Source organism: Sturnus vulgaris, chromosome 7 (assembly GCF_052056855.1).
Source record: "Sturnus vulgaris isolate bStuVul1 chromosome 7, bStuVul1.hap1, whole genome shotgun sequence".
Taxonomy (NCBI): domain Eukaryota; kingdom Metazoa; phylum Chordata; class Aves; order Passeriformes; family Sturnidae; genus Sturnus; species Sturnus vulgaris.
In genome coordinates, this window is record NC_142249.1 from 584,273 (window position 1) to 596,411 (window position 12,139).

The 12,139-nt window shown below is 44.4% G+C and overlaps 1 protein-coding gene across 4 annotated transcripts in view; it reads right to left on the reverse strand.

The window, feature by feature from the left end:
- DRC11 (dynein regulatory complex subunit 11) overlaps window positions 1-12,139 on the reverse strand; it is a 98,103-nt gene that overhangs the window by 18,988 nt on the left and 66,976 nt on the right. For 3 of the 4 annotated variants that reach the window (XM_088167534.1, XM_088167533.1, XM_088167531.1), the window contains 3 exons: window positions 6,849-6,913; window positions 4,257-4,339; window positions 1,783-1,890 (listed from right to left, as the gene is read on the reverse strand). In XM_088167534.1, the coding sequence (XP_088023660.1) occupies window positions 1,783-1,890; window positions 4,257-4,339; window positions 6,849-6,913 (256 nt within the window). The remainder of the gene's footprint in view (window positions 1-1,782; window positions 1,891-4,256; window positions 4,340-6,848; window positions 6,914-12,139) is intronic. The other variant, XM_088167532.1, reaches the window with a different exon arrangement.

Sequence of the window (12,139 nt, forward strand, 5' to 3'; positions counted from 1 at the left end):
GCATCCACTACATCTGGAGGTCCATCAGACTGGGGGAGTGAAGCTGGCCCCAAAACTGATGGGCTGCAGAAGGAGCCTTTGCCTTAGCCTGGAGAAGCCCTCTGGGTTAATGGGGATGGCTGCTATTTAAAACAAATCCAATCAGGGTGGTTATCTGTGTCCTAATGGTTTAACATCCCAAATAAATGAGCAGAGAGACAAATGCCATTATTCCAGCATGGTGCAGGGTGTAGGAAGTTGTCAGCCACACAGGCTTTATTAATATTTGGTCATTCCATAGCAATCCATTACTATTGCACAAAGATTTATTAGGAGGGGAGCAGCAGACTCCTCTGTGTTGAAGATGAAGTATAGCTTCTACTATTCTTTCTCCTTTCAGCTGCTTATAATTTTCTTAATGCCATTAAAGCTGGGGCTTTCCTTGCCATCAGGTGGCTATTTTGAGAAAAACTTTCACTTCTGTGATACACAATTATCTCATGATGAACTAGTTTGGAGACCAATTAAGTGAAATGTCATCCGTAACATATCACCTCATAGGTGAAACCACTCCTGTACCCTTTTTTTTCTGGCTCATGTAATATCTTTTGTTACTCTAAGGCATTTTTCAAACTGCTCTTGGAAATACCTTTTGTTTGTTTAACTAGTCCAGGGTCTCCTCTCCCTAGAATTTTTGCCAATTGTATAAATGGCAGAAAATTTATGGGTTCTCTTGATTAAGGGGTGTCTCTGGGCTTGATTTCCCTAGATTAGATGGTGTCAAAACACAGCTTTGGAGGAGTTTGGGGATATGTGAAATACGTTGTGCAGACAGGGATAACTGCTGAGCTCTCTCAGCTGATTGCAGTCAGACCTTCAGCCAGCCCCTGAGGGCTTACTCCAAACCAGCTGAGGGTGTTCCAGGTGAGAAGAGCCCCATCCAGGCTGAAGAGAGAATAACCTGAGCACTGTCTTTGGAAGGAGGAAAGAGCAGAAGTTCTGTGTCAGCTTTGCTCTGTTCTCCAAGGTGGGAGGCAGGCAGATGTTGGTGATTTTGCTCTCCAAAGGGGATGAGCAGACACTGACACAGCCTGGGAGAGGACATGCCTATTTAAAATCTCCCTGGGATCCACTCAGGAAAGGAAAAGGATGTAAATGAAACATCGAGGCTGGAAAATCCAATCAGGAGTGGAAAGGGACACAAACGAGGTTTTGAGTAAAGGCCCCCAAGACAGCCACTTCTTGCAATCACTGGAGTTTGGCATAATGCCATTCCCAAGTGAAATGTGGGATAGATTTTACATTAAAAGCAAACAAACTGACCCAGCAAAGCCTTGCTAGATATTGGCTAAGCCTGGCATTAAAACTGCAAGGGCATTTACAAGTGTTCTCTACCACGAACAAAATGTATCCAGACTAATTCCTTCAACGATTGCCTCGTGCTTCACCGGGTAACATTAGCCAGCTTGTAAAAGGTAAATTGCAACCTTAGCCTTTCCCTTAACTTGATTAACTTTGATCACTGGAGCTTGTTTTAGCTATTATCTTTCCCAAGTGGTTTCCCTTTATGTGCTGCCATTCACAAACTGTTGCCATGCAAACAGAGATGGGCTGGGGAGGCGATCCCTGCCTTTCTGCACTGCTAAAATGATCCAGCCTTCACTCTGAAGGCTTCATTGAAAAACAATTAGACTGCAAAATGCTTCAGATTACGACTAATCAAGGCCTGTCAAAGCCAGTAAAATGCACCTTTCTGGCAGGCAGCAAAGCCCCAGCGCGTTCTGTCCTCTGGTGTGCTCTTACCCAGGGGCAATATTCCATAGAGTGCCACGAGCTGTCTGACTTCTGGGATGGAGGGCACGGGCTGGGCACCTGTCTCACGAAGGATGCTCCTCAGACAGTCGTAGTAGCCTGTCAGGGGGAGGCAGGAGCTCAATAAATGTGACACTGTTGTAAAAAGCACAACTAGGGGATTAAGGAGCTGCCACAGAACAGGGGTGTAACACACACTCAGCAAAGCCAGGCTCAGGGACTCAAGCTGGGCAATATTCTGGTGGAATGTGGCCCTGAGAAAGGTGAACTGCAAAGGAAAATGGAAGCTGAGCAGGCTGTGGAAGTTGTTCAGCAGAAAGCAGACGGTTTTGAGTAACCTTTTAAAGAAACTTTGGGGAGAAGAATCATTAGCAGTGCCATAAATCACGCTGCTGGGAAAGGATTCCTGGATTTGGGATTTTGCAGGGCTAGGATCCCAGTGAACCATGTGCTCTCAGAAGGATTTCAAAAAGGGAGAAAAGCTATTTTAACAAGCTTTTTCCTGGCTGGGTCCCATCTCAGCTCCTTGCTGTGTTAGACGTGTTGTGTGTCACTTCATTTTGTGGGGCTCTCTGCTTTGCAGTTCACCTCTTCCCCCCCCCCACCTTTTCTTCAAAGAAACAACCTAAGAAAACTAAAAATCCCTGATGTGAACTGAAACAATTTAATCTTGCCTTGGCTCTGGTTACAGAGCTATAATCACATTGCTTGCCCTGTCGAAGTCCATATCCAAGAAATACTGGAGAACAAAGATCCAGGAGGATGGGCCACAAGCAGGAAAACCAGTTGTGATGCAGTCAGTGATTATTTTTAGCATAAATTATATGTCATTATGTTGATTATTATTGAAAAATAACAATATATTATGTTTTACTGGAGATAAAAAGGCAGAGGGCAAGAGGCCTCTGGAGCAGAGGTAAATTAGCAGTGGTTAGGAGCAAAAGTGGAGGTATAATTTGGGGGCAAAAAGGCAGACAAGCCCTGGTGCAACTGCCCCCTCCCCTCTGAAGAATAAAATTAATTTCAGATTTTATCTTTTATTTAAGGAGAAATCAAAAGAACAGGATAGGAATTAATCTTCACAGATTTAATTAGAAGGCATCAAAGGGTTTAATTGCAACTGCACATAAATCACAGTGGATATTCTCTGACTAATTTAGATAAGGTCACCAAGAAAATTAGTTCAGTGATGTCAGTTTGTCATAGAAGGGGGACATTTTAGTGCCTTTACTGGCTGTGTAGCACAGTTCCACTCTTTGTCCTTTCCCCAGGAACTGGAAGTGACCTTCCTCAGGCTTCAGCCCTGGAAGGCTGAGCAGATGAAGATGTCTTTCTCTGCAGGCTTTGACTGTGTCCTTGGACCCTTCAAGAGAGTTTTTCTGGATTTCAGAAAATTGTTGGAGGTGTGCTGTTTTAAAAGCATTTGTGGTGGGGGAATGCTTGTTGGACAAAAGTGACCTTGATAGGTTGGGAGAACAAAGGAAGAATGAAAATCTTCCTTTACTTCATGGTGTTTAATGAGCATGAAATGGATGGGATACTCGTTAATTCAGAGAATTAACAACTCATCAGAGGAATGGGAAGAGGCTCTGGAGGCTGAACTGGTGCTTCCAAGAGTTGATCTAAACATGGCATTTGGGGGTGATAGAAGAGAATTTGTCTTCTCTGTCTTAGCCTTGTACTATCAACCTGTAGCACTACTGATTCAAACCATGGCCTTTGAAGTTACCTGAATCTTGTTTTTTTTTTTTTCCTTCTTAAGATGCTGTGATTTCACTGTGTGTCACCAAACGTTTGTGGACATGGTATTAGACCCCTCTAAAGTCTGAAAACGTGGGGTTTGGGGTTTTTTTACTCCTTTTTTCCCTGTAGAACATAGATAAGCAGGTCTGGCTGCAGTTGCAGGTAACAGAAACCAGACAAGAGGAGTGTGAAATGCAGAACTGGGCAGAGACACATCTTACTCAAATGAAGGGCCAGATATGCCTCAAAGCACTGCTCAAAGTTTGTGGGCAGTCAGGGAGGTGCAAGGAAGGGGCCGAGTCTTCTCTGCTCAGTGAACAAAAGCTGGAGGTACAATTTTTGCTGTTCTCTGGGAAATATTCTGCATGGATTATGAGCCCTGCTCTGTTAGACTTGCACTGTCTTGCCACTGCCTGGCAAGGGCTCCTAAAGGATGTTCTGGTTCCACCTTAGAGTGGCTGGGACATCTACAACCATTCAAGGCTTTCAGGTGTTGCTGCCTGGAGTTAAACACCAGCTCTGCAAACAGCTCCTGGGCTCAGTAGCAGAAGTGAAAGGTACTGAGCAGCCTGCAGAAACAGACTTGATTTGCATACCTGGCTTTAGATATTCAAAGTGCAGTGACTCTTGACCTCAGCCTTGACTAGAAACAGGGGTCAGTGAAGGTGGAATGGCTGCAGGTTTGATCAGACACCACGTTTGCTGTAAAAGGGGTACTTTACCAATGTAGTCAGAGAGATTCACATTCTTGACTTGGATGAGCAATCCTTCTTCTGCAAGTTCCTGGTACAGGGAATCAATGGTCCTACAGGCAAGAGACATCAGTCAGAAACAGTCAGGAAAAGCTCAGTCCTTTCAGAACTGAGCCAGCCTGAGAGTTATTTGTGTTTGCCCAGCTTTATAAATGCACTCTGAGGCTCAGAGGCAGTGGTGATTAGTGCCATCAATGTGAAATCAATGAACACAGTTCTGTGTGTTGTGCTGAGGAATCTCTTTCCCTCTCTCACACGCTGGGTGCCCCTCTCCTGCTGACTCCATTTACCCATTTCCAGGTGATGCCAGATCAGTTATGACTTGTGTAATGGACTCATTCATTAATATCAATTACTGGGAAATTATTTTTAAATTACACAATAATGTAATCCTAACACTACTGTACCTATTCACTCAGCTCTCCAATTAGTACTAATTCATTAATTCTTCTTGGAATTTATTGTGCTTGCAACAGACAGCCTCATCTCTTCAGGAACATGCTGGGAATACCTCCCTCAGATCCACCACCTGCAGTGTTGCACCTCAGGCTGGCCAGAGGGGGACTGGGCAAAAACATTCAGTGGAAGTGTTTCACCTGGATCCCTCAAAGTGTCCAAGGCCAGGCTGGACAGGGCTTGGAGCAACCTGGGATGGAGAAAGGTGTCCCTGCCCATGGCAGGGAGTGGAACTGGATGAGCTTTATGGTCCCTTCCAATCCAAACCAGTCTGGGATTCCATGAAATGGGCAAAATTTCCCCAGTGGAAGTTTATCCCTACCCCCATTAGTGGCTGGAAGCAGATTCCAATAATGAAGGACTTAAAACACTTAAATTTGTGTGTGGTTTTCTATTGATGTGGATCTTCCCTACACTCTCTTTTGGAATTATAAGTATTAATTTCAATGGCACTTTTGGCACTTGGTTTTATAGAGCAGTACTGCTTCCGGGATGATGTAAACTGAATACACCTGTCAGAAATTCTTAGTGTATTGACAGCATAAACAATATTGATTTTAATCTTTTAAGATCTCCCAGTGTTTTTGCACACTTTTCACATTCTTTCCCCTCAATTATTCTGTCTTTCTCACCTATCTTAATTGGGATGTCCTGGTCTGGCTGCAATAAATATATTTAATAGTGCCTCTCAGGTGGCTAATAAACCTACAGGCATAATTTGAGGTCTGCAGCCTTTTTTCCATTTCAGCTGAGGAGTTTTATGTTTATGCAGTCTTAGTGGCACAATTCATGTACGAGTAGCAATAAGCAAATCCAAAATTGAATGCACCTTCAACAAGGTTGATTTTGCTGCTCTGACTCTTGCTTTCATCCTCAGTGGTTTTATGCTGGGAATGCATCATAAAACAGGCAGAAGGTGGAATGGGACTAACCTGGCAGCTCTGGTGGGAGCAGGACTTTTACTTTTCCCGGTTTATTATTTTTACTGTGCCAGTTAAATGATGCATGTCCTGAGCTCCTCCAAGGGAGTGTGATGTGACCAGTCTTTGTTGACTGAAGCCCCCTGTGCTCCCTTCACTGGGGCCAAAATGGAGATTTGGAATCTTATTCATCCCCTCTCTGGGTTATTTCTGAAATGCTCAGCAGGGAAGAACAAAGCATGGAGCCAAAATGCCTGATAAAAAGCCAGCTACTAAAAAGCTCATGTTTTCGGCTGGCTGCATGGTAAGTTTATATATAAAGAAGCAGGCATGTGCAAGAGCAGTTTTAAAAGCAGGGAATATATGCCTCCTTAGTAGACTTTGGCACTGTTCTGTAGGAGAGGTCCTGCTCTGTTATAATCCATGAGACATGGATTTTAAATATTTGCTTGGAGGTTTGTTTTTTTAAAATACATTTTAAAGCAGGTGAAGAGATCATTGGCTGATCGTGTGGTGCCAGCACCTGAATGACTGAGTGCAGGTCTTGCTGTTCTGGCACCAATGGGTTTGTGGGGTGAATTTCACTGATTATCCTTGTCATTGTGCTGCTCTGCAGCCCTGCTCCTGGATCAGCTGCTCCCTGTGCTGATGGCTCTCTTGTGTGCACAGGTGAAAAATGGCTGGATTATCAGGGAACACATCACTCTCATTGAAAATGGCAGGGCAGAAGGAGAAATCCTCTCAGACCCTCCAAATAAAAGAAGGGCATTTCAAAGAGCAAGGGTCCATAAGAAATGTCCAGGTGTGCCAGGACTCTTAGTGATCCACGAGACTGGTTTATGACATGTACACTGCAGCCCAGCCATGAAGGGGGATGTATGGAGTGCAGAGGCCTGTCTGCAGCCTCCCTTACCAGGCTCCAGCTGGGATGGAAGATCTGACAGTCACCAAAGCAGCCAGGTGCTTCTGCACCTGCAGAGAGGGGAGAGAGGCACACAGGGCCAGTGTCCTGCTGAAATGCCGCATGTGCTTAGCTCTGCAAACTGGAATTAACCTGCCTGGAGGTGGTGGCAGGGGGCCTGGTGGTGTGTGCTAGCAGAATGGGCATTGGAATTTGTGCTTGCTGCTGAAGATGAGGAAAACCAAGGTTGATATTGGAGACCTAATGCAGAGAGGTTGTTCTTACCTGTCAGGAGTCAGATCTCTCTCCAGCTCAGGTATTTTTTTCTTCCCAGGTGTCTTCTTGCTTCCCTGAGGACCACACAAGCAAGCAGGAATTAGTGACTTCAGCACAGATAAAGATTTTTGAATGTACTGAAGCAAAGTGAGAGCCAGAGCAGCCAATATTTCAGTGTTTGAATGTAGACCAAAGGGAAAAATCATCTCCTTAAACAGCAGTCCCACTGCCACATAGGAAAGCATCCCAGGGTCATTTTGCTCCAAGAAGCTTCTCTCCTTCCTTTTGGTTGGATATTAGACAACTTTTATTGGCACAGCTGCCCAGGGCAGTGGTGGAATCCCCACCCTGGAGAGATTTAAAAGCTCTGTGGATGTGGCACTTGGGGCCATGGTTTTAGTGGTGGCCTTGGCAGTGCAGGTTAAGGGTTGAACTCTCAGAGACCTTTTCCAATTGTTTGATTCTTATTCCATGATTTTTTCTGGAACCCAGTTCTGTGGGTGAGGGGGGGATATGGCCCTTGCTCAAGAAGGAAGCAGGAAGGAAAAGGGTGTGGGGTCCAAGTAGCTGTTCCAGAGACCGCCTTTAAAAAAAAAATATATATATATATATATATATTGAAGTAAAATATATAAGCAGCTTCTCTGAGGGGAAAAGCTCTTGAGACTCTGGCTACCCTCCTAACCACTGGTCATCCTTCTCTTTCCTAATGCCTCAGGGAAGAAGCTGGAAGAGGTCAGAAAAACACAACCTGTTTTTTTTCATATTTTCACCACAATTTCACCACAGAAATATTTTGACTCGTGTGCCTCATTTCTTTATATATTGCAAAAAAAAAAAAAAAAAATCATGGCAAACATAAATAAGGAAGATGTGACTCGGGCTTGTCAAGCCCCTCCATTAATTACAGCTCAGGAGCCATAAATACGGTTAGGGATAATTAGTAGTGTGGAGAGGGCATCATTAATCCAGGTTAGTGCCCACCACTGGTGTCCGAGCTCCAGTCCTGCAAAGCACTTCAGGATTGCTCCAGTGAAATTGTTTACACAGAAACCTTGGTGCACCAGGGGATTTCTCCAACAGCTTAAATTTAAGCACGTGCTTAAATGCTTAGTTGAACAAGACAGCTTATTCTTTCCAAACGTTTATGTTCGCTTTCCTGGGAATACAGTCATTTACTTTGCTTCTTTTATAATAGTGAATACTTCTGCAGAGCTCTGGAGGCTGCGTTGTTGAGTTAAAAAAATCCTATCCAATTATCTGGAAAATGCTGGGCTTTTTCACAGAATAGATCAGCAGCCTTCAGGAATACATCAATTTCAGGTTTTCAAGGACAGACACAATGTAAGTAACCTGCGGTTCAATCACCTGTTACTGTTTACGATGCCACAAAGATAATCCAGATGAAAATGCAGCCTAAACCCAGCACTATATGGATCAGCTAACTGGGAAAAGGAGATGTTATAATATTTTTGGGTTAGGATAAAGCAAACAACTCTGTATTTGGAGAACTATATCTTGGGTTTCTTTACATAAGTAAGTTTGGCAGCAAATATTCATCCAAATGTGCCAGGGGGGATTTTGTTTTGAAGAAAAGCAATGGGAAGAAGAAAGCACATGCCATGATGTTTTAAAAACTGCGGAAATATTGAAGCTGTCATTGGTTTATTTTTGCTGTTCCTCCTGTTTTGTCTTTTTAACCTTTCTTCCAACAAGCCAGAAATTACATATATTCGGGTCTGGCTGGGAAGAAAAGCTCGTTTCAACCTATGTAAAGACACTAAGCATATGTTGAATTTATTGGCCAACTGGTATTGTCCTCAAGGCAGCTTCACCAATAAAGTAACTCCAGAGCAAAACAAAAATGAACTGTGCAGAGGAAAAATGTGTTTTCCTAATTAACAACAGCATTTGGGGGGAATTTGGCACAGGCTGAGATGTGATAAGGGCAAATATGAATTGTAGACAATGGCTTGCCTCCAAAATGTCTTACTGGGAATGGCTTTTATTTAGAAAAGATAATGTTCAATGAATGTGAACATGCTCGTTATTTAGAATGGAAATCTCCTTGCTTGTCTGTCTGAAAAGTCACTTGAGCTTCTGTGTAGCCATCCTTTGGCTGGGTGATTTTCTGCTTTGGCAACTCCCGTGAAGTGAGCTGCTCAGGTGGCAGCTGGCAGGGACACAGGGCTGTCCCCTGTGCCCACTGGGGTGGCTTCTCTTGCTCTGGGGGCTCAGCAAAATTCTTTGGGTAGCTCAGAGGTTGGAGCATACAGGAACACAATTTCAGACCAAATTCCAGAGCATTGTCTGCTGCTGGAATGGCACCAGGAGGGAGAGGGTATCCAAATGTCTCCCTGAGGGAAACGGTTGGAACTGGAGGATCTGTATCACCCTTTGGCTGTGATCTCCCAAGTCCTGGCTGCAGCTGTGGCCACCACGGGTCATGGAACCATGGAATGACTGGTTTGGAAGATTATCCAGTTGCACCCTTGCCATGGGCAGGGACACTTTCCACTATCCCAGGCTGCTCCAAACCCCATCCAACCTGGCCTGGGACACTGCCAGGGATCCAGGAGCAGTCACAGCTTCTCTGGGCACCCTGTGCCAGGCCCTCCCCACTCTCACAGGGAGGAAATTTTTTCCTAATATCCCATCTAAACCTACTCTCAGTTTGCAGCCATTCCTCCTTGCCCCTACATGCTGTTGTAACAAGTCCCTCTCTGTGTTTCTTGTAGATTCCTTTGTTGAAAAGTAACAAGAGGAAAGTGCTCCTGTGGTTTAAGGGAAACCAGCAGCAGCTGATGCAGTTTTTTAGTGGATTCCTTGGATCCTGTGAGATGCTTAAGACGGGAGCAAGTGCAGATTTGCACTGAGCCTGGGTTGAGAAGTCTTTTCTGGCAGTGCAGATAAAACAAGCAGCTTCTGACACTTGCACTGAAAAAATGCTTAGACAAAGACATTCCCAGTGATTAATGAACTTGCTGAATGAGGGACTCTGATCTGCAGTCCCTGCTGGATTTAGGCACAGCAACCAAAGAGGTTACAGATCCCACAGCTGGCTAAGAGCTCTGTGTGCAGAAGTCACAGGAAACCCAGCAGGGCTTGGGAATCACAGCCCTCCAATCCAGCCTTTCCTCAGTTCTCACCCAGCTTCTCTTCTGGCCTCCTTCTCTTTGGCTTTGCTTTTGTCAATATTTCTGTCACAGCCATCTGTGGTTGGCTTTGCTTCTCCCCAGTTTCACCAAGAAGGGATCTCCAAAGCTGTGTTGAAACAAGTTTTCCACACTTGGGTTCTCATGTCCCCCTTTCCTGGGTTTTCTGTCTCTTTTTTTCCCCCCCTGAATTCTGGCCATGCCTTTGTGTGTGTGTGGGTGTGTTCATTTCCAATGCATTGCTTTACCTGCAGTGGGGATCAGAAATAAATCCTTGGGGGAGCAGAGCAGGAAAAGCAGCACAATAGGCTTGAGAGAAAGCATTCTGATAAGCTCTTAAATGGAACTTCCAGGTCAGCGACTGCCATGTTCCTCACTCAGAGGACATCTCCCTCCCAGCCTGTCCTCAGCCTGTCCTTTCCCAGTGCTCCCAGTCCCAGCTTGGGGATCCCTGCCTGGGCAGGGGATGAGCTGCCACTGTGCAAAGTGAAGGAAAATACAGTTTACAGCAGAGCTGACCCACATTCCTCTCTTTCTGTTGTACCCTCATCCCCTTTCTAGTGACAGTCATTGGACTAGGAAGAATCAGAGTCCAACAAAGTGTGTCTCTTAAACAGGACACTCTGCTCTACCCCTGTCAGTGCTGGGTCATAAAGGTGGGACAGTCTGGGAAGCTTCCAGCTTGGGAAGAGGCACAGGATCTGTGACTCCAGTGATAGCAGTGTGGCTTAGTGACTATTAGGTGCAATCTAATTAATTTTGCTGTTACCAGATCAGTCTACTGCTCTGGAGACCCATTTGTCATGAGAAGAACAATTTTTTCACCCAAGTTTGTTCTTCCACAAAGCTGGCAAATGGGGTTCTTATCTTCAGCGGCTGTGAGAGCAGCTCTTGGTAGGGTTAAGTGTCAGCTTTTAGCAGTAAGTGGTAGTTGAAGGTTTGAGAATCAGTGATTAAGTACTTATGGAAATAAAGGAGTGGCTCTGGGTAGGCCTGGAGCTGTTATATAATGTTTTTCTTAAATCTAAGAACTGAGATGTCTGGAACACTGACTGGAGGGGAGAAATTTCCCTTTAGAGTCCAGTTCCAAAATGTCCTCGCTGTATTCCCCACAAAAGACTTGAAAACTCAGATTGGTTCCTGTGGGTCATGCAGATTTTTTGTATTAAATATGGATTTGACAGAAATTTTCTGAGGCTTGGAAAGGCACAGAATACCTGCCTCTGGTAAGGACTATTCTTGACAAAGAGAGCAGAAGAAGTCCCTCCCTAAAACAGAGGGAATGGCCAAATGTGGCATCAGGAATTTGGAATGATGGTCCCTAGACACAAAATTCCACCTGTGAAAGTTCTCCTAAAGAAATTACCCTTTCATTGCCCCTTGCCCACTGCCAGAGTGCAGGAAAAGGTCTGATTTCTCTAAAGAATGTCGAATTCTCTTGAAACTGCAGAATATCCCCATTTTTTTTGGCAGGGGGATGTTTCACATTGTAGTCCAGACACGCTCCTGGCTACAATGAGAACCTGAAACAACCACCTGTTATTTCATGCTGCATAGCTGAGGGGGACCTTGGATGCGGCTTGAAAAACTAGATTTTTTTGCTGAATAATAAATTAATGAGCTATTTCCAAAACTTACCAGCTCATGTTATTTTTATTATCTAGACCAGGTTATCCTAAAGCATATCTACAGTCTGTGTGCACAGGTATGCACTGGTTTGGTTTATGACTGAGTTTTTATGCAAATACTAATTGGAAAAAGCCTTTACCAATGCTGAATGGACATTTTAAATGGCTCTGAACAGGGAAGATGTGTTTTGACTAACCCTGCATCTTTCCTTTCATTCTCCATTCCTCAAATAGAACTGTTTGGGCTTGGGTGGGGTTTTTTTTAGATAAAATCTTTAAGAAAGTTGTATTATCTAATTAGAACTTCTTTTCCCGCCTCATTCTCTCAGGCTACTGGCACAACTTGGGAAAATAAAAGTTAAATAATCTCCCTCCACCCTAAGCTATTCCAAAACTACATTGAAGGAAAAAAAAAACCAACCCAAAAAACCCCCCAAACCCCAACCCAGCCCCTAAGATAAAGTTCTGTAATTCCAGTGTGACATTTTGCAGCAGGGCACTGACCAGCTGATCTAAA